The 23250-nt window shown below is 52.8% G+C and overlaps 8 protein-coding genes across 8 annotated transcripts; 5 read left to right on the top strand and 3 right to left on the bottom strand.

The window, feature by feature from the left end:
* Positions 1-516: 516 nt before the first annotated feature.
* On the top strand, positions 517-1305 carry J4E86_006404 (uncharacterized protein; the record flags this gene model as incomplete). The annotated part of the gene is made up of 1 exon (XM_051446933.1): positions 517-1305. One exon carries the CDS (start codon positions 517-519, stop codon positions 1303-1305), a length of 789 nt encoding a protein of 262 aa, XP_051301418.1.
* A 482-nt stretch (positions 1306-1787) lies between these two features.
* On the top strand, positions 1788-2705 carry J4E86_006403 (uncharacterized protein; the record flags this gene model as incomplete). Its single annotated transcript, XM_051446932.1, has 1 exon — positions 1788-2705. The coding sequence occupies one exon, from the start codon at positions 1788-1790 to the stop codon at positions 2703-2705; it is 918 nt and encodes a 305-aa protein (XP_051301417.1).
* Positions 2706-2998: 293 nt separating this feature from the next.
* J4E86_006402 (uncharacterized protein) lies at positions 2999-3336 on the bottom strand (the record flags this gene model as incomplete). Its single annotated transcript, XM_051446931.1, has 2 exons — positions 2999-3201; positions 3258-3336. The coding sequence occupies 2 exons, from the start codon at positions 3334-3336 to the stop codon at positions 2999-3001; spliced, it is 282 nt and encodes a 93-aa protein (XP_051301416.1).
* A 4571-nt stretch (positions 3337-7907) lies between these two features.
* J4E86_006401 (uncharacterized protein) lies at positions 7908-8430 on the bottom strand (the record flags this gene model as incomplete). The annotated part of the gene is made up of 2 exons (XM_051446930.1): positions 7908-8309; positions 8362-8430. The coding sequence occupies 2 exons, from the start codon at positions 8428-8430 to the stop codon at positions 7908-7910; spliced, it is 471 nt and encodes a 156-aa protein (XP_051301415.1).
* A 2351-nt stretch (positions 8431-10781) lies between these two features.
* Positions 10782-13019, top strand: J4E86_006400 (uncharacterized protein; the record flags this gene model as incomplete). The annotated part of the gene is made up of 3 exons (XM_051446929.1): positions 10782-11186; positions 11239-12743; positions 12791-13019. The coding sequence occupies 3 exons, from the start codon at positions 10782-10784 to the stop codon at positions 13017-13019; spliced, it is 2139 nt and encodes a 712-aa protein (XP_051301414.1).
* A 3893-nt stretch (positions 13020-16912) lies between these two features.
* J4E86_006399 (uncharacterized protein) lies at positions 16913-17992 on the top strand (the record flags this gene model as incomplete). Its single annotated transcript, XM_051446928.1, has 1 exon — positions 16913-17992. The coding sequence occupies one exon, from the start codon at positions 16913-16915 to the stop codon at positions 17990-17992; it is 1080 nt and encodes a 359-aa protein (XP_051301413.1).
* Positions 17993-18318: 326 nt separating this feature from the next.
* J4E86_006398 (uncharacterized protein) lies at positions 18319-20886 on the bottom strand (the record flags this gene model as incomplete). Its single annotated transcript, XM_051446927.1, has 3 exons — positions 18319-18493; positions 18545-20433; positions 20491-20886. 3 exons carry the CDS (start codon positions 20884-20886, stop codon positions 18319-18321), a joined length of 2460 nt encoding a protein of 819 aa, XP_051301412.1.
* A 563-nt stretch (positions 20887-21449) lies between these two features.
* Positions 21450-22105, top strand: J4E86_006397 (uncharacterized protein; the record flags this gene model as incomplete). The annotated part of the gene is made up of 2 exons (XM_051446926.1): positions 21450-21845; positions 21893-22105. 2 exons carry the CDS (start codon positions 21450-21452, stop codon positions 22103-22105), a joined length of 609 nt encoding a protein of 202 aa, XP_051301411.1.
* Between the last annotated feature and the right edge of the window lie 1145 nt (positions 22106-23250).

The following is a 23250-nucleotide window of genomic DNA, read 5'->3' as shown; positions in this document are numbered from 1 at the left end:
CTTCCATGATCGGACCTCGGCGGTATGCACGCGTTCCAGGGTCAACCATGCCGTGCGTCATCGCGCCTTCGCCGTTGACGGCGGTACAGCTGCGGGTTATGCGTCGGCATCGGAGTTCGTAATTCTCCTGCTTCCGTGACTTCGTAGCGCCATTGGAAACATGTTGTTGCTGTACAATTGCTCTTGGCGCGTAGATAAGAGGGATGCCGTGGACGTGCAGTGGAGCGTGCAGACGATTCAAATCTGAACATCACAAACGCGTCCTCCACATCCCGGCTATCATCATCTGATCATGGATGTACCAGTTGCTGCGAACGTGCTAGGGACGCTGGGAGCAGTATGTATTATACATGATCTCGAAAGAATTGTGCTGACCAAGACAGGTGTGTTGGTCCATTCAGGTACCCAAGTCTCCCACAGCTGTCGTCGGGAGACTCAGCTAAGAGCGTGGTCCAGCTAATCCCACAAATCGTCATCAATTATCGAAGGCACAATGCTATCGGACTTCAGCCGACCATGATGATGCTGTGGGCATGGGCCGGGGTTCCCCTCGGTGTGTACAACATTGCTGAAGACTTCAACATCGCTCTGCGCATTCAGCCTCAGATTCTTACCGTACTGAGTCTGGTAACCTGGATTCAGTGCTACTACTATGAGAAGGTAATTGGTACCATCAACAACTCGAGTATGAGTACAGCATCTAACATCCCAAAGAGTTGGTCGGTTCTCCGCTCGCTCGCAGTTGTCGTCCCTGTAGCGTGCCTCATGGGCGGCATTCAAGCTGGTCTCATCTTTGCCATCGGACATGCCAAGTCAGAAGGATTGCACTGGCCCAGCATCCTCATGGCTGTTGCTTCGGCCGCTCTCCTCGCTGCGGGTGTCTTGAGACACTACGTGGATGTCTACGTTCACCGGACCGTTCGTGGCATTTCCTTCATCTTTGTCGGCATCGATGCCCTGGGAGATCTCTTTTCCTTGGTGTCAGTAGTCTTCCAGCCTAAGCTTGATGTCCTGGGTCTGGTCATCTATGGCACCGAGCTGGTGTTGTGGATCGGCATCTTCCTGTGCGGAGTGTATTACAATCTCCCGTCGTGGTACGCTGCTAAGAAGGAGACGAAGAGGAACAACGAGGGCTTGGGTGAGCCGAACAGTGGGCCGGCGGACACACCTGGCATCGCACTTCACGATCTGCCCTCTAGCACTTCCGTGTTCAGGACGCCATCGGGCGAAATTGAAGCGATCCGACAGCGCAGTATGGGTTCAATACGTGCTGCTGGTCTAGAACATCTACCGCGGAGGGTGTAGGTGCAGCGCAAATGCAGTCAACTTTCAACACATCACTTTGAATTGCGCATTTCACCCCACAAACCGTTTGCACCCCCAGCATCTCTTAACCTCCATACAAAGGTCTAGGTCCTGCGGCTACCTCCGGTGCTGTGTTTGCCCGTGACGCGTTCGTTGCTTCCACGCTCTTGAACTTGGGCAGGCGCACGCACCTTCTCCACAATCACCATCCGCACTCCCCACACTCAGACCAGACAACTACCAGCGACTACATTCACGGTCGACCTTCTGCGTCACGGATATCAACTGCGTCACTATAATAACCCGGCGCCAGTAGCTGGTACAAGTAAGTAACCTGCACTTCCGCCGACTCCATCACCATTCGCAACTAGAAGTCTGCTTCACCTGGCTCGGCCTATCACAGCGCTGGAATATCTCAGCAACACTAACGGGTTCAAATAGTCAGGAATACTCGCAAGTCAGCCCTCAACTCCAACAGCATCATGACTTCCACCACTACGACCAAGGTCACTTCGCTGGACTCTCAGTCCGATGGCCCGTCGGTGCCGAATCCTACACCAGCCACTGAGTCTGTAGGCAGTCCCTACGAGCCCGTTGACCCTCCTCCGGAGATGGACTACACTGCCGTCGCCAGGATTCTAGGCCCTATCCAAGAGTCGCTCAACGAGGCCGCCCTGGAGGCCGCCTACCCATCGCCACCCATCAACACACCCATCTTCGGTTCTCCCGCTCCGTCCGTTTCATATCGCTTCCCTGTGACCCGCGGTCGCGGCTTCAGTGTGGTTGGCGATAGACTCGCGCAGCTGAAGATCAATGACCGCAAGCTCCGTCACCGCGAGGGAGATGTGGGCTCCAGCAACTACTCACCAGAGGCATCCATCAACGAGGACGAAGAAGTCGATATTGCGAGCATATCCGAGGTGTTGAGCGACGGCGGTAGGGACAAGCAAGACCCAGGACAAGCTCGTAAGACCCTTGACCCCATCGATGTGACCGAGGGCTCAGTTCCTATCGCTTTAGGTTCCCCTGCCGTCAACCCGCGCATCGTAGAGTACCTGACCTTCACCTCCGACGACTTGCCTACGAACTCGGTTGCACCTTGCTTCCCCTCCACACTCATGAAGACGAGCAGTGCGTCGATTAAGACCATCGTTGGCGGCAGCGACGGTGCTAGCTTGAAGAGCGATGGCGTCACTGAGAAGAGCAACTGGGCTGAGGAAATCGAAGACATGGTCGACCGTACATGCCTACGCCTCGAGCAGCTGGCCAACGATGAGTGGAAGCGTGATGACAGCAAGAGCTTCGCCGACTACTACGTCGCCCGCCTTGAGCGTCTGCTCGGCAGCGCCAAGCGCTCCGTACCCGTCAGGATCCAGAAGAACGAGGAGACCCAGGAGTAAGAGGACAAAAATGGTGCGCTCAAGAAGCGCTCATTAGTATCAAAATGGCGCAGGGAAAGGTGACGGCGTTCACGGTACGGGTAATGCTTTGATTGTCTTCACGGTTAATGGTTCAAAAGTTGGACAGGTGCTGTCATGGTGTTCTATACCCATAATGTTCCTTCTTAACGATTCAAGGGTCTACGATAACGATTCCATGATGTCAGATTCAAGTAGTGGATCTGAATTAGCAGTAATAATAATGTGTCTTTTTCGAGATATATCCTGAACTTGCCCTGTACATGCCATGACATCTAAGTCAAGCGCGAGTACGATGCATTCCTCACACCCAGTCCCTGCAGAATAGCAACAACACCCAGCGTGATAGCCGTAGGTCTATCATTGCTCTTCCAGTAAGCCGCACCCGCTGCTGCCAACAGGGTCGTCAGGACACCCGCGATGCTCTTGTCGTACACGTCGTAGATACCCGTGACCGACCACTTGTAGTTGAGAATGCCTATTGGACTGTCAATCGCGAGGCCCCATGCTTGTGACATCTGCCTGTAGACTTACTCATGATAATAAAGAATCCGCTGCCCTCGTACCAACCGATCTTACTCGCACCACGGAGCATGAGCGGCAGTGTGTTCATTGTCGGGTGTTTGAACTGGTCCATACCCTTCAGCTGCGATATTTTGTCAATATACCGCGATATCTAAACAACTCTATGATCTATTACCGTATGTCCAATCGCCAGAATAGCGTACGCGGCTGAAGAAGCCTGCAGCAGGGGATGCGACTGCGAGGTTATCGACGTCATAGTGGTGAATGCTGCTTTTAAAATCGCCCTAAAGCTGGTGCTGGGTTTGAGAGAGATTACGAATTGGTAAAAGGAGGAGAATAGGAGGGCTCTATGGCGTTTGCAGAGACGCGCATGTCACGCCCGCGTCGTTGTGATGCTTTTGGCTGGGACCGAGGTTAGTGTGGATTGGGAACGGTTTCCCCACCTTTTGCGGGTCCGCCGGGAGGTTGGTGTGCTCAGGTCGCTGTCGACGCGACTTCCACGAAAACGTCAACGGTTGACTCCAGGGCTGCCACTGCCCACGGGGCTAGAGGCGACAGGCAGAGGGCTAGCCATGAGAGCGCACTTGATCTGATACAGATGGACATGATGTCTGGCAACGCGCCAATGAATTGGACGTATAGCTTCTTTTGCCGTGCATATCGTGCGGCATCATCAGTTCAGACGAGACCCATTTCGTGATCGGTGGGATGCCTAGGCATGCTTCATTTTTTGGACATTACTGGAAACTCATTGTGCTGACTCGGTCTAGGCTCGCGGCTGTGGTATCTGCGCTGGCTTTCTTTCAGACTGCCTTAAGCATCGCTTAGGCTGTGTGATCATGTCGCTGAGTATTACGACGTGGCCCTAGGGCGTCGCAGCGCCTAGAGAAAGACGTTTTCAGATGGTTGCATTGACTTTAATTCGCTGGATATCTGATCGGAAGAGGTGCACTGCCCCGCAACTTCAGCCACCATATGTATCGAAGCCCACAAACATCCATATCTTCGTCTACCCCATCTCGCCAGCCGTTCTTCCCTCCATCCCTCCATACCTCCAGCCAAAAGTCAAACTCTCACTCCACCGCTCGCCAAGTTCGTTTGTCTGTCCTGAATCAGAACTACCGATTGGCCTGCCTTATCGTTGCTGTCCAATCAAGCGCAAGGGTACTGATTTCCAAGGCTTTGTTCACGTGGGTACTGTCAGACCTCCATCCAATGGATCAGGTTCACTCGTCTTCAAAGCATCCAGCCCCAACGACTCAGGATCCTTTGCCTTGCGAAGTTGTATCGGTTGGTACAAGAATCAATACTAAAGAATGGGCTTTTCCTACTGGTGGCAAGCAGGCTCGACCAGCCTGCTTCGGAATTGGTCAATTCCGCATACCAGAGCGCTCAAAAAGTGACCGACTTTGTTCCGCTTGTATGAGCCTCGATCGCCTGGACAGTACGTACTGGGAGGAAATCAACAACTTTCGCGAGGTTATAGTGGATCATCATAACTCGTTTGATGCGTTACTAAAGAGTGCACGTGGGGGTTGCCATCTTTGCGTATTGATTTTGATAGCGTGGGAGGATGTATGCCGCTTGGAACAAGAGACAGGGGGTGGATGGGTTGGTAAACTGGGGTTTCGTTCGGTTTCCCTGAACGACGGCAGCAGACTCAGTTTCAAAAGAATAGGGAAGACGCTGCCGCACGAGAATTTTATCCCTGATGAGGTACAAATCACCATACTATGTGGGGACTTGCCGCATAATATGCGCGGACGACTGATATGTAAAGCTATGGATAGTGAGTGTTCTTCATTCTCATCATATCCCGCATCCCATGAGTCTAATCAGTAGAACAGCCAGTCTTCGTGACCTTCCGGAAACATGTCTTCCATCAGGGAGTGATACTAACACGGGCTCATCGGCGAGTCTATCAAGGATCAAGACCTGGCTGGATATCTGCACAAGTTCACATCCAGCCTGTTCCCAAGCAGATTCTCAGCCTCCGTCCTTACCCACGAGAGTGGTTGCAGTGGGGAGTAGAGGATCTAGCAAATGCTACTTAGTGTCTGGAAATAAGAAAAACGGTCACTACGCCACTCTAAGCCACTGCTGGGGAGATCCCAACAACCGACCGTTGTCGACGACTGATCAAACCCTTCCTTGCCGACAGCGGGGAATCGAAGACGAGGCATTGCCAAAAACGTTCAGGCACGCTGTTAAGGTCTGCAGGGAGATAGGCATAGAATACATCTGGATTGATTCCCTTTGTATCATCCAAGAGCAAGAGACGCAAGAAGATTGGGCGAAAGAAGCACCGAAAATGGGGGTTGTGTACGGCAACTCGATACTGAACATTTCGGCGGCAGCAGCAGCAGACTCCACACAAGGACTTTGGAAAGAGCGCCTTGGTCTAATCTCTTGGCCTTGTCCAATCGTGGTATTCGGACAGGCATGCCACCTATACCGGTATCCATTATTGGGAGAAAGGATGTCTGGTGAACCAGACAACACTGCTTACGGTCAGGATTTCTTAGTCCAAAGAGCCTGGGTCCTGCAGGAGCAGATCTTGTCTCGCCGCTCCATCATGTTCTCGACAAACGGTCTCATCTGGCGCTGCCCGACGCTATCGACCAACGAGAAGTATCCTTTGGGAATTCTGCACGCTCCGGATATATCACACGATCATCACCGGCTTCTTCATTGCATAGTAAATGGTATAACATCATTAATACAGAAAGAGCCAGCGACCGACTCATATTCCTGCTGGTACCAGATAGTAACCGAGTATACAAGTCGGAGTCTAACATATGAGGAAGATGAGCTACCTGCAATAGCCGGCATTGCGAAAAGGTTTGGAATGGCAGTGAACGACAGCTACCATGCGGGGCTGTGGAGGCGCGATATGATCATCGGTCTCCTTTGGGAAGCAGGACCAGCTGAGAGTAGAGGCGCAACAAGATCAGCTAGGGCACCGTCATGGTCATGGGCCTCAATCAAAGGTGGTGTGGACTACAAAGCGGTTTTGTCGTACGATGCTTACGCGGGGTTGCGGCGCACGCCCTTGACTCCACTATACGATATTCTCGATGTTTCGGATCCAGTAACCTGCGAGAACCATCCGTTCGGAGTAACGTCGAGAGCATCGTTGGGCTTGTCTGGCGTTTTGTTGGCAGTGACGCCAAACGAGCACCACATCTCCGGGCTAGCTCTGGTCGAGAAAGGCATTCCTGCTGTGGGCCATATCAATTACTCCTGGCCCGACACTCGGAAGTTCAGCAGGCTGGGGCAAGTGACCCTGGTCTGTTTACCTGTAACGGTGTGCCATGGTCCTCAAGCTCTCTTCATACCGGGCGATGGCGAACGGTACAAAGCCTCATGGAAAAGATCACTAGAGACGGGAATAGACGAATTCGAGGCAGGCCATACGTTATACTGCTTGGTTCTCCAGACCATCCCAGGAAACCAAGATACCTACAGTCGAGTAGGGCTATGTAGTGTGGGCAGGCATAAAACGATCGAGATTAGCAGGATGGCCTTGTTCGGAGAACGTAGGTCCATTATTCTTGTTTAAATGACCGGCCCTCCGCCCATATACCTAGATACGGTCATTCAAGAATCCTTCCAGTCTTTCGCATCTTCTCGAGTATCAACAGCGAGGTTGAAAACTGGACGTGCGGGAAGTGGCAAAGCTATTGAAAAAGACAAATCTATTGCACATGACTACATTACTCCAATGAAAGGGTTGACCATGACTCATTCATACCAAGATGCAACCGCTCCAGTCACGGAGTTCGTGCGAGCCAGCATTCGCTTATGCGACGACGACTTCTTATGCAATCCCACAGCCTGCTTGCTTCCGAAAAGCTTCTTACAAACGTCGCAGCTGAACGTGGTACCATGAGACAATGCGTCGCGATGTTGATTTATCTCTCTCTGGATGCAGAACCAAGACTCGCATTCGTGACATGCGTGAGCGCGGCGGAGGGCGGCGTCCTTGGTGCCCGTGTGGTTTTCCAGCGCTTGTTCGGAAGTGCAATTCTTTGAGCAGATGGGACATTGGTACGCCATGGTGAAGAGGGGTGAGTTAATGAAAAGGATATGTGAGTGCAGAGATGTCAACAATCAAGTCAACATGGGACTTGGAGATGGGGAGCGAGCGAATGAAGGACACGGCTAGGCCTATTTAGGCAAATGCTAGGCTCAAAAGAGCTGACCATCAAGCCGAATCTCACTCTCCAGCTTGATTATTGCCAACTGTGGATACTTGAAGATAGAGCTTGTGTACCTCACCTTGGGTCGCCACAAGCTTCTCTGAATGCGACTGGAATTAGACAGATATAGGATAAATGAAGCGTGGCTACCTCGTCAGAAAGAAAACAGTCTAGTCTACTCGGTAGAGAAGTAGGTGCAGCTTGACACTTTGACCTCACCTCGATGACTGCTTCTGACGGTCGCGATCATCCTCATTCGCTTGACGATTGCTTCATGACCGCATGTTATCCATTATCTCCATTCGCTGGTGCGAGTACATCGAACTCTCTCATCATTCGAAGTTATGCTTGGGTATCATATGCCACTCCATCATGCAGAATTTACCTCCTCGTTCGCTGCCATTCAGATCATCTGCAAAGCCTTGCAACTTGCGCTCTCCCCTTCATCCTACTTCCCTCACTTCCGTACGTCCTCTCCATCTCCAGTCGTCACACTCTTCTCAGTACCATCTGCTTCCTTCAACCCATCGTCAACACCCCCATCATATTGCCTCGTAGCTGGCAGAGCCGGAAGAATGCCGCTGGCAATAGCATCGAGATCAGATGGCATGCAAGTGGCTGGCGAAGCGTACGGACCCGTAGTGTCTTGCTCAGCACTCAGCTTATCAACCTTTTGTTCGGCCCAGGCGATAGCGCTATCGACGGCGGTTTTGACGGTTTCAACGACATCTGAGACGATGGTTGCGACGGTCGGGGTGGCCTCTGAGGTGCCGTCTGTGCTGATCGTGCTACTATTTGACGCTGATCTTGGGGATGCGGACGAGGAATTCGTGGTATCTTGGTTTTGGTGAGGAGAAGTCTGACCGGCGTCAGTATGTGTAGGGTATAGGGTGAACGTAAGAGAAGCATACACGTTGCCTAGCTGGCGTCTTCTCTTCCGTATTGTGAGCTGTGATAGCTTCAAGTGCTTTCGGCCTCATGGTTTGTGTCGTGATAGCGTCGAGTGCTTCCGGCTTCATGCTTTGGGTCGTACAAAGAAGCTACCCTTGCAGATTGGTGTTTGTGTCACTTCGTCGATCGCGCGGTCCTCCGAAGTGTGTCAATGTAGGTTGCTTGCGCATGTGGTTAAATGCCAGCAGGCGGCGATCTCCGTGGGCCCTTCTCGAAGTGTCTTGTTTGTTTGTTTGCCATTTTTGGGCTGTGTCGCTCTTTCCTATTCGGCATGGCTATGCGTTTGTATCCGTGTAACAGGAAGCGACGCCCTCGCGAAAACGACTCGAATGGAGACGATGGAAACTGTTCCCGCTGATGATGACGCCATCTACATCTTTTTGATTGACTGTGAGTATCACTGACCGAGCGTTTAATAAGCCAGATGCCATTCTCACTCAAACCAGCTGCATCCTTTCTCTGAGACGGTCCACGCGAGGGCTCGCAAAAGTTGAGTGGTAGTCGCTTGCGGTTATAATTCAAGTAGTGAGGAGCTCACGAGGCAGAAAGATTGACTACTGTTCGATCTACCGACCTCATCGTCACATCCCACGTTCAATTTGGGAGTAGCAGGTACGGTGTCTGATTTAGACCCAGCTCACTTTTCCAAGCGTCTGCACCAGAAAGTCAAAGTAGTCGGCTTCGTTCCCAGGATACGGCACGCGATGCATCGGTAGCCTTACAATGTCATGTTCAGATGGAGTACTACAAGGCTACATGACGTTGCTGAGTTGGCTTGACATCTGCCGTTGCATTGAGGAGCCGATAAGCCTAACCCTGACGCAATACCGATCATGACCACTCCTGCGTCACGCATCGCATCTTCTGCCTTTCCAAAGACAGCGGACGCATTTTCCTGCCGACCGAACCACTCGTGGCCGCCTGAACAGACTCCACGATACCGAACGGTAGTCAGATTCAGGTACCCACCGGCTATTCACCTTGCGCTCAGAAGGCAGAACGCATAGCCTGAGACATAACCACCAGGCTACGCCATTGAGCAGAAAGCATCCTGGTCATGTCGACATACCGAGCGTCTACCCCATCATGTGGCGCACGACTGGGGTTCAACCGCTCGAAGCGCAGATCAACATGTCCAAGACATGTCTTCTTCCTCGTCTTCTAGAAGCTTTGCCTCACTGGTTGCGCCATCGCAGGTCATTCAGCCCCTAGGCTAAGCTATACGAAGACAGACGACTCCGTGTCTTGGAACTGCACTATGGTTGTCGTTATGCCGCTTCGACTCAGCATTGAGTCAGTCGATAAGAGCGTTCTGTACACGGTGTTGGATCACCGGCACACGCATAGTCGAAGTCAATGAATCCTAGGATGCAGTGCCGGAGTCAGCAGCGAACATCACTGGTCGATACCCCAGCTGTTGTGTGGAAGAGTCCACTTGTTCCACGGCTCCTACAGGTACCTAGGTAGACGCCAGGATGTACCTGGTAATTGCACTTGGGCAGCGTTTTAATATGAATTGCTGCATGGAAGCATGCTTGCGCCTATCAGACGGGGTGCAAGTCTTCGAGTGGAGTTCGAGTGGCTTGGTAGCAATATGGAAATGCAGCGGACTTGTGAAGGCGTAGCGCGAATGATCAGGAGATGCTGTTGATGCAGGTCCACTGCCGCCGTTCGCTGATCACAGTCATGCTGAACCCACCATGCCAAGGCAATAGCATGCGCAGTACGATCTTAGGTCGGCCGTTTTCCTGGTGTATTAGCCTATTGTACGCGATTAGCACGCTGGAGAGTTGGAAGGCAGGCATGTCGCTTCGCGGGCCTCTCCAGACACACCGCATGCCTCGCATGCTCCGTGCTTCCTGCAGACCCTTCTGTAAGCAGGCTGCCACCACTCGTTCGAGGCTGCCACCACCACTACGCTGATCGTGTGTCTACCCAAACGTCCGGCAGGTTGCAGGCAATCTATCGTCGACCGGGCGAAGCTGCGGCCGTGGGTGGGTAGCAACATGACGGTGCCGGCCACGGCTCGACGCGAGACCCTTGGAAGGATCACTGGCGCCATTTTTTGATTGTCAGAGCGCAAATGTGGAGTGCTTGATGCCCTTGTCACCCCCGCATTCGCCTCGCTCATCTCGCAAAGCCCGTTTGGTGACATGTGTAGGTGTAGGAGCTAAGGATGAGGCGAGATTCGGTGTGGTTATAATCGTCGTGCGTCCTGCCGTCTCATCTTCATACCGGATTGCCGTGCCCTACCTTCATCAGCTACGCCTCTCTGACACCCTGTGACGCCTTGAAACCCAGGACTTTGTCTCGATATCGTGGCTGCACGCCGCAGAAGTTGTGCAGCGTGCCCCGGCCGCTGTCTAACCGTCCACCAATCATGGCTGGAATTACTCCTTCTCCAGATGTTAGTCCCGTGTCAGCAGCGACCACTAATGGAGGCTTCCCACGCGACGCCTTCTGCCTCAATCTCTCCGCTCTGCCCGACGCAAATACCTTTATCCTCAAGTCCGCCTTGACGTCTCCTCATCTCCTCGACCCCCCGAATGGACTTTTCACAGGAAACGGTGGTTTGAGTAATCCCTTCAAGAAGAGGCCCCGCAACATGTCTCAATCATCTGGCACAGACCGGGAAATGTCCAATGACAACACCCCGCCCGCGTCGAATGGAATCGCACCTACTAGCAATGGTACCAACGGCACGAGCACCGAACAGCGACCGAGCACAAAGAAGCGCCCAAGTACCGACACGATAGACTACCCGCGCCGGCGTGCGACGATCGCTGTACATCATCCTTATTTCGACTCCTCCATCTCAGAAAACTGACATCAAATAGTGCGAAATATGTCGGTCACGAAAGAGTCGATGCGACGGAAACAGGCCAAAGTGCAGGTTGTGTACAGAGCTGAATGCCGAGTGCATATACCGAGAGCCGGGCATTAAGCTGGACGCAGGCGACAAGCTGATCCTAGAGCATCTGAACCGCATCGAGGGTCTTTTACAATCTGGCCTCACTAGTAATTTCTCATTATCATCGCATTCGCCAGCCGCGAGCAATTCCACCAGCGAAGATTTCCTCGCCCGTAGCACCGGCAATATACCCCATCTCGGCATGGTACAGCCGATCAACGGCATAGGAACATGGACCAACCACCCGTCAAACATCTCGACCATGCCGAAAACCCACAATACTGCGGCACTCAATCTGCTGTCATCTCCCATGATCAGAGAGCTCGTGTCTCGCCAATATGACGCCAAGCTTCTTCTCCAACTTGAGATGACGCGGGAGTCTGTAAGCCTTGGAACGAGCCGTGGGCTGGATCTCTCAAATACTGGCGCATATGTGCAGGCGTATTTTGAGAGAGTGAACGTTTTCTATGCAGTCGTCAATCCGTACACATGGAGCAGCCACTACCAAACCGCCCTCAGCCATGGTTTCCGAGATGGGCCTGAAAGCTGCATAGTTCTTCTCGTTCTTGCGCTAGGTCATGCTGCAAGCACCGGCAGTATCACACAGCAAAACCCTGATAAGGATCCTCCAGGCCTGGCATACTTTACCGCAGCATGGAGTCTATTGCCGACCGTCATGACGAGAAACAACATGGTAGCTGCGCAATGTCAAATCCTTGCTGCTGCATACTTGGTGTATCTTGTACGCCCGGTTGAAGCCTGGAACGTGTTATCTGGCGCCAGTATGAAGTTGCAACTCCTTTTGAGCGCCCCTGGTCGCGTGTCTCCAGCAGAAGAGGAGCTGGGCAGAAGAGTGTACTGGAACGCTGTGATGATCGAAAGCGACCTGCTAGCGGAGCTCGACCTTCCCCATTCCGGCCTCGCACAATTTGAAGAAGGCTTTGCATTGCCCACCGGATTCGAGGATCTTGGAACGGAAGCTGTTGGCCGAGATGAACTGTGGTATTTTCTTGCAGAGATCGCTCTTCGGCGACTACTCAATCGCGTGAGCTCCATGCTCTACATCAGAACAACACCCTATTCCAAAGGCCCAGCTGCGACCTCGATCGCACAACTAGATCCTTTGGTTGTGGAACTCGACTACCAGCTCAACCAATGGTATGCTGGGCTACCACCTGCCATGCAATTCCCGCTGGACAGAGTACCCTTACAAAACCCGGTTCAGACCGTTTTGAGACTGCGCTACTTCGCATGCCGTACCATCATATTCCGCCCATACGTGCTTTTGGTCTTGCAGGACGAGACTTTAGCCATGGATTCGAGTGTGCAGGATAATTGCCACAAGTGCTTGGAAGCATGCGTTCGTCAATTGGAGTACATCACTGCGCACCACGCAGGGCACCTGCCTTATCTGTTCCAGGGCGCTCTCTCGTAAGTTTCACCAAATGCCAACATTGCGTTTGCTGACAGTTTTGTAGCATCATCTCCCAGACATTGCTCATCATGGGCGCAACAATGACTCCCTCGCTATCTCAGCTACTGCCTCCACCGGCGACTATGGACGATATCATCAACAACGTTGTCCTGGAAATGGAGCGATACGCTCATCTCGCACCCAGCCTACAGCTTTCCGCTGAGATCATTCGCGAAGCCGAAGGCAAGCGACAGATGTGGCTACGGACAGCAGGACTCAAATTCGACGTATGACTCTAATCTCGCAGTACCAAATTGCCACCCAGTACACGACTACGACTGTGGGCTTCTCAAAGCAGGAAAGCTACAGCGCAGATTCATATGCTTGCCATACCTGAATAGTTGAAGTGACCTTCCACTTCTGGTAGCCTCCGCGTACCATATGATGGATCAGCAAGTCGAGCGACGATCGCACGCGACAGCGACTATCATCTACACGACACACGCGGCGCTTCTCGACGAACCCATTTCTGGGTCCAGCACAGACCTTCATCCCCAACATCCTGTATCGGACGTTGAGACAGATAAGTACTAGGTCTCCATCAACCAGGTCCTCACATCTGCCGCACCCCGAGTGTACATGCCGAGAGTGATTGGCGAGTCGCTGCTCAATATGGGGCAATTTGGCATGACACAGTGTCTACACCAACTTCCGACAAGAACTAGTTCTCCACTGAGATTCCGGTCATACCAGCTGGGACGATCTTGAGTCGACTCAGGCAACCAGCAAGCCGCTGCGTTGATCTCACCAGGTCCTTAGATCAGGTCCTCGTGGTGGCGAAGCACAGCCAGAAAACCACTGAGTGGGTCACCGCAATGAACTGAAGAGATGATCTGTGGGTACAAAGATGTACCCCATAATGAATCCGGGCTCGGTACGGCACGGTGGCTTACTCCGCTACGCATTGCCACTTCTACGGTGACCAAAGCGTCCCACCGAAGACCACACGAGGCATCTCGCATGCATCTCGCATGAGGCTACTCCAGAACGCACATACATATGCGACCCACACACATAGCGAAATACCATCCTATCACCACTCTGAGTGCCATCAGTACACGTGAAACGCATCATCGCAACTCTGGCCTTAGCCCGCGCGCCGCGCGCTCCTTCACACTGAAGCTAACGCGTGCACCCCCTGGTAGAAATGTAATATAGATCCTGCAAGAGCAGACCAGGGGTGCGGTAGGTGGCCTGGTCTACCCCACATGTTGGGGTTCTCCTGTGACTTTACCCGTACACCCACTTACTTTTCGGGCCTTCTGGAAACGTAGTGGAATGTTGTGAACGCCTTCGAGAAGCCGAGGTGCGGAGATGAGAGAGAGTGTGTGTGTGTCGGGGATGAACAGGGGGAGGTGTATGAGACAGACTGGACAGGGGTGTTGTTGGGGAACGAGATGCAGGTAGAGGACGAATGGGAGGGACTATGGGGTGATGACGCTGACTGCTATGTGAGTCGAAGCAGTACTGACCCATTGTGCTGAATGCGGTTTGTTTGGCTTGTGTAGTGGTGGCTTGGGGGCACGCCGTGTCTCATAGCCACGTTGGATATACTTGTTTCTCACCGATGTTTCGATGGACGACATCGGCATGTCTTCTGAGAGCCCTGAATTCGTGCCATCGCCTGTTGCTATCGTATTCTGCAGCCACAACGCCGCGTCGCCGAACACTCATAACGGTGTGCTGACTAGTCAGCGAAGACCGTGGCTTGGGTTATCTGATGGTGAGAGTAGGAAATGCACCGGGTCAGGCAACGTTCCAGAAAAGATGGGACTAGCGTCTGATGTTTATGCAGGATTCTGCCCGCTGGTTGGTTCGCATGTACCAGAGCGTTTGGTAGTGTTTAGGACGGTAGGTTGTGATTGGTGCGTTATTCCTGACTGGGCGCCACAGGCGGAAAGACGGGAGCGCGCTCCGGTGGCATGACAACACCAGAGGTATCTGGTTGCGTAAAGGCGACATGGAGAAGCGGAAACGAGGCACAAGTATTTGGGGATGACGTCGAAGTCTGTTCCTTTGTATTGGACAAGGGTACGAAATGGTTCTTGAATGAAGTGCATGAACCAAGACTTGGACGTGGTGATCATCTCTTGGGTCCAGCAGCGACTGGGCTGAGCCTTGCATTATCTCATACCAGTACAAACTCATCGGCTTCGTCCTCCTCCCAATCGATCTTTTCGCCATACATCCAGCTTTCGTAGTAACATTGTCCTAATACTGTGTATTCTCCATTCTCACACTGTCGCAATAGTAGAGGGACTGAAGATCCATGTATGATGCATATGCAATCGTCTGGTCGTACGGCTTTTGGCCCAAGCCCAAACAATTGCTTGCTCCCGAGGAAGAGTCTTTTGTGGATGAGTCTCAAATTCATTTGAGGGAATTTCTCCTTGTGAACTGCTTCGCTAACAGGCTCGGGTGTTTTCGTGTCAATGAAGCGTTCGTACATTGAGATCAAATCGCCTGTAGTATATTGTAGAGGCTCTGTGAGAGCTTGCGGACCAAGATCATGGCCCAAGAGCGTAACAAATATACGTTCCTTAGCAGCATTCATCTCGTCAGACGTATCGACATCCGCTGTAGGCATGGTCGTTCTGAGGTTAGCCATTTCTTCGGCCAGTCGTACATTCTCTACTCCAAAAGTTGCGATCTCTTCTCGGGTAACACTTGACACGAACTGGACCGTGTCAATGATCCGGCCGCGAACAACCAAGCGCACATCGCCTTCTTGATATATTCCGTTCGCTTGGCATAGGCGCCCTTTGGCGGCGGCGTACGGGTAATGTGGAGTGTCGCCAATCCTGTAACCCTGCCATCTGTCTCCTGCAGAAGAAACGTCCACTCGCCAGTCTATGGTCCAAGAAGGTATCTCCGCGTCTGCGCTGCCGCGGATAAGCCCCAGGAACGCAAGCGAGCCAGTCTTCCGCGCCATATCTGCACAAAGCTTTCGGTATGCTTGTCCAGTAGACATCCTATAATCTGCAACGAAGTCCAGAGCGGAGGTCCTTTCTTGAAAAGCTAAAAATGCATTAATGGCGTCCCTTGGGTCGCTGGCCTCACGCGATGATGAGAGCCAGAACAGTACATCCAAGAAGTCGCTATATAAGGTGCTCTGCGTAGGGTCGCCTCGTAGCCATCTACGTGCCGTGTCCATGCTCAGCAAGCGATCGACTCCGAGGTGATCTGGGATTAGCGAGTAAACGACTTGCAGGGCCGCTTTTGAGGAATATCTGATGACGAAGATGATACGATAAAGTACGTATATTTCAGTTGGTGTCGTTCCAAGTATCATCGTGGGCCGAGTGGATAACACGATCTCTTGGACTATCCATGCACGTTTAAAGTACGGGCGACCAATGGCCCAAGTCAATGCTTGAATGTACTGTGCTGTTGTATAGCCTGTATCGTTCTCTTGAGAAAAGAGAGCAATCAATCTGCTTTCCAGATCCTTGTGCATCTCGGCAGTCCAATGGACATCAAGCGGTGGGAGCTCGCCCAAGTTTCTTATCAGATCAAGTAGTACAGGCGTATGCTCAGGAGACATGCCAATCCACATTAGCGTCCGCTCCGCTTGTCCATAGATGTGCGACATCAGAGAGACCTGGTGTCCTCGCTCGTCCAGATCATGCTGGTTCACAGCAATCTGATCAATCCAAATCTTCCCGCTTGATTCAGGTTGCGTCAGGAGCTCGTGAACATGGTACAAGATGCGCGCTAGATGCACCGTAATCCTCAGAGAGCCAGCACCGGTTATTGGAATAGACGAATAAGTATTGGTATCTCCAACTATGGGTTCCGGCTCTTCGTTATCGTAGTCGGTCCACGTATATGAGAGCGCCTCGAAACGCGGCTTCTGCCTGATATCCACCTCCTCTAATTTGTATGCAGGAGCATCTTGAGTGCCGGAGACGGAGAGAAGCCGTATCGAGGTTGGAGTCGAACACGGCGAGTATTGATATGCTGACATTATGAGGTCACACGCAGGATTTGGGACAGGCAGCCCACCACCCACGCGATGACCGCAGTGGCCCGTGCGCTTGGCGCGTTCAAGCCCCACTAAAATTTCTTTGCAACTTCAACAGGTACAGCGCGCGCGGCAGGCACAACCACGACGTCCCTAAACATCATGGCTGTCGACAACTCGCTGGAGTCGCTTCTCGCGACTCTTACTACATCCATTCAATCCGCTACAGAAGCTCTTCCCAATGAGGATATCCTACCACCGAAGGAAGGCATTTCCCTGCTGGATGTCAAGAACGAGCTGCTGCTATCCTACCTACAAAACCTCGTCTTCCTCATCCTCCTAAAGCTCCGAGCACGAAAAGGCGACCAGCAAGAAACGGACCTCCACCCTCAAGATGAAGTCGTCCAGAAGCTAGTAGAACTGCGAATCTATCTAGAAAAGGGTGTACGACCGCTCGAAAGCCGCCTGAAATATCAAATCGACAAGATCCTCCGCACAGCCGACGATGCCACCCGCCGCACCACCCAAGCCTCCGCAAAGCCCACCTCAAAACCAAAGAAGAGCAAGACAGACACAGGCTCCGACTCGGACGTCAGCGATGCCGAATCGGCAGGTACAGCGCAAACCTCCGAAGACGAAGACGAAATGGCCTACGGCCCGCGCCGCGCCCTCGTAACACGCCAAAAGACCGAAGCAGCCCAAGAGCGCGCGCGCGCCGAAACCGCGAAAGATGGCATCTACCGCCCACCCAAGATAACGCCCATGGCAATGCCCGTACCCGAAAACCGCGAAGAGCGCCGCGAGCGCCGCCCCGGAAAATCCGCCACCCTCGACGAATTCATCGCAACCGAGCTCTCGGGCGCGCCCATCGCCGAACCCAGCATCGGAAGCACCATCACACACGGGGGCCGACACACAAAGTCCGAACGCGAACGTCGCGAGGAGAACGAGAGGCGCGAGTACGAAGAAGCGAACTTTACGCGGTTGGCGCCGGGGAGCAAGAAAGACGCTGCGAAGCAGAAGGCGAGGCAGCAGCGGGATGGCGGGTTTGGGGGTGAGGAGTGGCGCAGTTTGGGGGCGGGGATTGATCGGATTGAGAAGTTGACGCAGAAGAAGAGTGGGAAGTTGGGGAGCTTGGAGAAGAGCCGGAAGAGGCCTGTCGGGGATGGACCGAGAGGGAGTGGGAGTATGGCTGGGGATGCGTTTGAGAAGAGGAGGAAGGTTGTTGGGAGGTATAAGTGAGGGATTGGATGATATCCATAGTAGAGCAAGATATAGAGGGAAGGCAGACGTTTTGCAATGTCTTGCAATCAGAAAATACATGCACTCACGGCAAAGTTCTTCGTATACACGTCCTGAAACTCTTCATTACCAAATTCACCTCTTTCATTGTAAAAGGTATCTACAAAAATCTCCCACATGACTCCCCGACCCTGACTCCATCGACGCCAAGCTATGCATTCATTCATTCCATAAGGGTAGTCCGCTCCCTCAAATTTAGCGACCAACCCCGAAAACGCCCGCAAACATGCTGCTGAAGTGCTGTGCAAATACCCCTTTTCTGCTCTCTAAGCCAGATACCTATACGAATCAGTCTGCGCGCCGTCTACGCGCTCCAGGTATTCACGCTCAATGAGCGACTCAATGCGTTTCTTAACCATGGTGACCTCGGGTTTAAATTGGCCGACGAGTTGGCTGAGGGTTTCGGACATGAGTTGTTGATGTGAGAGCTCTTTACGTTGTCTGTTTCTTGTTAGCATGTTTGACGTTGTATAGGTTTTGAAGAATACATACTTCATGATACGCACAACGGCGGCCTCAATGCAGAAGCCTCGCGAATCGTCATTCTTCTTCTCGGTCTCGCGTCGCTCACGATCGCTCTCGACTTTGTTGCCGCCGCTGACGACACCAACCTTGATCTTGACGAACTTGCCCTGGAAGCCTTCGTTGAAGGAGAACTTATCGGTGGGCTTGACATCCTTGGACATGGGCTCCTTGATCAAAATGCGTGTCTTAGGTGCGACGGCGAGCGACTGTAAGTTACGGATGAGATCACTAGGAGGGATGTTTGTCTGGGCTTGGATCTCTTCGAATGTTAGGCGTTCGCCGGCATCAAGCTCGTTGAAGAGAAGCAGGATGATCATGCCGTATGTCGACACATTGAGGTCGTGGCGACGCTCCTTGACAGAGCCATCCTTCTGAGGGACCTTGGGGAAGACAGCTTTGATGTCTGCTGATCCCATGTTGGGGAGCCAGGTAAGCTGTCGTCCGGAATGCTTCTGGCTGTAGAACTTCTCGAAACCGCGCTTGAGCTTGTCTACAACGAGAGGGTAATTGCATCGTGGTCGCTTGTCCTCTTCGTCGGCGGCAGCTCCACCCATAGTCTCGAGAGGCCATGTCATGCTGGTCAGCACGTTGATAGACAGCTCGATGCGCTTAGGATCCTTCTCTCCGAGGCCTTCCACGTGCTTCTTGAAGCCAGCAGTAAGCTCTTCGGAGATGGTCATGTCCTTGAACATGGCCTCCAGCTTCAGAGTGAAATTGTTGCCGAGCTCGATCTTCATCTTGGAGATCATTTGCTTCTCTACTTCGTTGCTGATGGACTTGTTCATCAACAGACGGCGACACAGATGCTTCTTGTAGTAGCGCTCGAAAAGGTCCTTGTCCTGTACGTATCGTAGCAGGATGATGGCCTTCTCCAGAACCGCGTCAATCTCAGCCTCAGTCTTGCCCTTGATGCCCTTCTTCATGTTTTCGTCGATAAAGAGGGAGATGTATTCGGATGATCGTGGGAATGTCACCGAGTTGATGAAATCGGAGAAACTTGCTGTTTGCGCCTGTTGCAGTAGCGGATCGCACTCGAATGACTCTCGCCAAATCTTGTCAAACCGATCTTTCAGGGCAAGGACATCCTCGACCCACTTGATCGCAGCGACAGTCTGCTGGTTCAGGCTCTTCTCTTGCGCAGCACCCTTGCCCTTGTCGGCTGAATCGGCGGCAGGTGCAACGGCTGGCGCCAGTGACGCCGCGATCGCGTCCTTGTTGATGTCTGAGCCCATCTCGACAATGCGCTGCTGAATGGCTCGGGTTGTCTGGATCTTCTTGTCATCTACCCGCCTGTTTAGGTCGTAGATAAGGTTCAGCTCTTCAAGTCTATGGTTGTCGATCATGAAGCGTACACCGCTCTCCATCTCTACAAGCTCGTGTATCCGGAACTTGATCATCTCTTCCTCCACAACCTTCTGAATCTTGGGTCCCGTAGTGTCCAGCAGTGTTTGCTTGCAGCGCTCGTCCTCTTCGTAAATTCTGCGTCGCGCATGTTTGCAGTATGCGCCGGCATGCGCGTCGCGTAGTAAAAGCTCCGATTCTTCGCGGTAAAAGGCTCTGCTGGTGTCCAGATACTCCACCTCAAAAGACGTGTTGTACAGTCGCTGGTCCTCCGCCTCTATCTCGCCTTCGTGTAGGCCCTCGAGCATATACACGCAAGACTTGATAAGCTGCTTGTCGATGACGTCGCCGTCACGCTCCATCTGTATCTGGTCGAGGATGATGTTGTTCAAGAGGTTGAGGATCGCTCGAGCGTCGGTCGGGGATATCTTGGAATTGAGGATTTCGTCGCGGAACAGAACCATGGCGGCGTTGTAAATTGATGGGCGGCGATGGTCAGCACAGTAGACACGGTCCTAAGCAGGCCGTGTTAGCTAACATCCTCAGCTCAGTCCGTCCAGATATCATCTTACCATGTACATGAGCACGTCTGCCAGCATGCTGGTGCAGATCTGGTGATCGCTCCATGCCTGCTTCAGCCCTTTCAGAAACCTCTCGCCCGCTACACGTCGCTCATTTGGTGTAGTTCCGCCGATACTCTGCGCGTCTACAAGTAGGTTCGTTGAGAGCAATTGCGAGATTGAGGCTCGGACTTCGGTGCTCAACCAATTTCGCTCGAATTCGTGAACTTTCTCGTAGAGAGCCTCGCCTTTCTTCTTCAAAACGATTCGGTATGCGTGGCGGTAAAGCTCCTCGTATGATAGCTTGGACGCATTCTTTGTGTGGATTTCCCTAAAGGCCGCCTCGATGGTGGCCCACGTGTTCTCGAAATCTACTTCGTCGCCGTGCAGACCCTGCGAACGCGCCATTGTTAGTGTTGAGTCTACAGCATGGAGTCTTTTCTTATGACAGCGAGGTTGAGCGGCGTAGGCTAGCACGCGAGGAAAGTGAAAGTGAAGGTGAAAGTGAGCGCGCAGTACGTACCCTCCTTGGCGGCCGTATCCGCTGTCTTCCTCGTCCTGCGATCATCTTCGCTCCTGCCTTCTTCTGATCGTGTGATATCTAGAGCTTCGAAGCTCGGTGCGGTCGCAGGCGGAGGTAGGCTGGTGGTGCAGATGCCCGGTGTGGCGTGGGTGTAAGGAAGAGGCCGATGGTTCAAAGGAACATTTGGGGGCTAGTACGCAGCACGGCGAGGGTGACAGTGAAGGAATGGCACGCGTGACGGCAGACGCGAGTGATGGTGAAGTTCAGGTGCCGGGCGTGTTGCGGGCGAGGGTCCCCGCTGCACGAGCTCGCCGTCGTCATGGCTTGGCGCTCGGTCGATTATTCTTTGCCCGCTGCACTTCCGTTCGTCATACCTCACACGCCGTTTCACAGTCGCCAACTCATTCTTTCACCATCTTTGAGTCGTGTCAGTTTGTGTCATATCGTCATGCGCTCCTCCACCTCTTTGTTGCGCGGCATCGCCCGAAGCACTGCGCCCCGAACTGCTCGAATCCCCAACGCTGAGCGCATTCCTGCGCCCGCAAAGCGCCTCTTCCACACACCGCGAACGTCAGCTGCCATACGACCTTCACTCATACTATCACGTGCGCGATTACCTTCTACTGTCCGCTTTGAGTCAAGCGCGGCTCCTCCCACGTCAACAGATGCGCCAGACTCACGACTAGAGCGCGAACAAGTCCCGTCATACGAGCTCACATTTACCTGCAACGTTTGCAAGACACGCTCTTCACATCGACTTTCGAAGCAAGGCTACCATCATGGGACTGTCTTGATCCAATGTCCGGGCTGCAAGAATCGGCATCTCATTGCAGACCACCTCAAGGTATGACCGCTGGAGAGTTGGCATGACTTGAGGTTAATAGTTTTCAGGTATTCTCAGACAAGTCCGTCACCATCGAGGACCTCATGCGGGAGAAAGGCAGCCTAGTCAAGAGAGGTTCTCTAAGCGCAGAAGGCGACGTTGAATTCTGGGACGACGGCAGCACCACACCTAGGTCCGCACAATTCCACACCGAATCGAAGCCCAAGGGCGACAATCGTCTCGCCGAGCAGCCCGAACAACCGAAGCCCTCGCAAGACTAAACGCTACGCACCCGAGATAAACACGCCCATTTGTCGACACAGTCGATCTCCCATACAACCGCGAACAACCTGTACAACACTGTTTGAATACCACTCACGAGTTTTCGTTTCGATACAACGATTCCAGATGGTTTGGTGCATCTTGAATACACACGGCCCTGGAACTTCTTCATCTTCATAGGCGCAAAGAAGTGCTTACAGTGATGTCAGACTCAATCTTGCTGAGATCGCGCTGCCCTTACTGCGGTATACTTTCTTGTATCGCACCCAGTCCTGTATCTCGGTGTCGGGTCTGAGCGATGCATGTGCCACAATCTTAGCTCTTTACGCGCAAGCAGGTGTCCGAAGCGATCATCACGGTCATTGCCAAATAAATCGAGTCTTTCATTGGACTGGATAAAAAGCATAGGAGAATATGGTATGTCTCGAAACTGCCGAGGCCTAAATTTGTGGGGGTGGTGTTTCGTGCCAGTCTGAGGTGAAATCGCGACCCTCAGATCGAGAGGAACACGACCGACCAGCTGGTAATATTCAGGACGGCCTACCGCAAATGCCATGGTCGGCCTAACACTGTTTCTGTTCAGAGCCATCGTCAGCTGACCTGGTAGAGAGCATCCCGATCATGCTAGCCGTCTCACGATTATCAACAACGACCACGTGGATTATCGCGGCGATTTGCAATCTGAACCGCCTTTTCTATAGCCTGTGTTGCGGTAGAATATATCTAACTTGTCGAACCCGGTATCTCTTACCACTTCCAAGGCTTTTGTTGTATGGTAGAGAGAGTTTCGGACGCTGCGCACCACCATGTCCAATATCCCTAGAAGATGGCCTACTAGGAAGAATCCCATACGTCCATTCCCATCCCAATACTTATGGGTCCGTCCTTTCGAACCGAGGAACGTCACCGGCGCATCGCGATGTGATAGGATGCGATCCACTTCCCTACGTACGCCGAGATCGTTGTAACGGACGCGAAATGAGTTGTGGCTTGTCGGTTGTTTATTCCGAACCGCCAAGTCCTCGAGTGTTTCTTTTACCTCTCCCCATCACGAATCCATCAAGCACATCCCAGAGAATCGCCAAAAAGTTCACGTATCGCATCTCTTCGTCGACTTTGCGAGCCGAGGCACCGCAAATGGCGT

This window comes from Alternaria arbusti, assembly GCF_024043155.1.
Source record: "Alternaria arbusti strain BMP 1465 chromosome Unknown scaffold_8, whole genome shotgun sequence".
Lineage (NCBI taxonomy): Eukaryota > Fungi > Ascomycota > Dothideomycetes > Pleosporales > Pleosporaceae > Alternaria > Alternaria arbusti.
The sequence above is the reverse complement of the archived record's forward strand: the minus strand, read 5'-3'. Positions and strand labels throughout refer to the sequence as shown.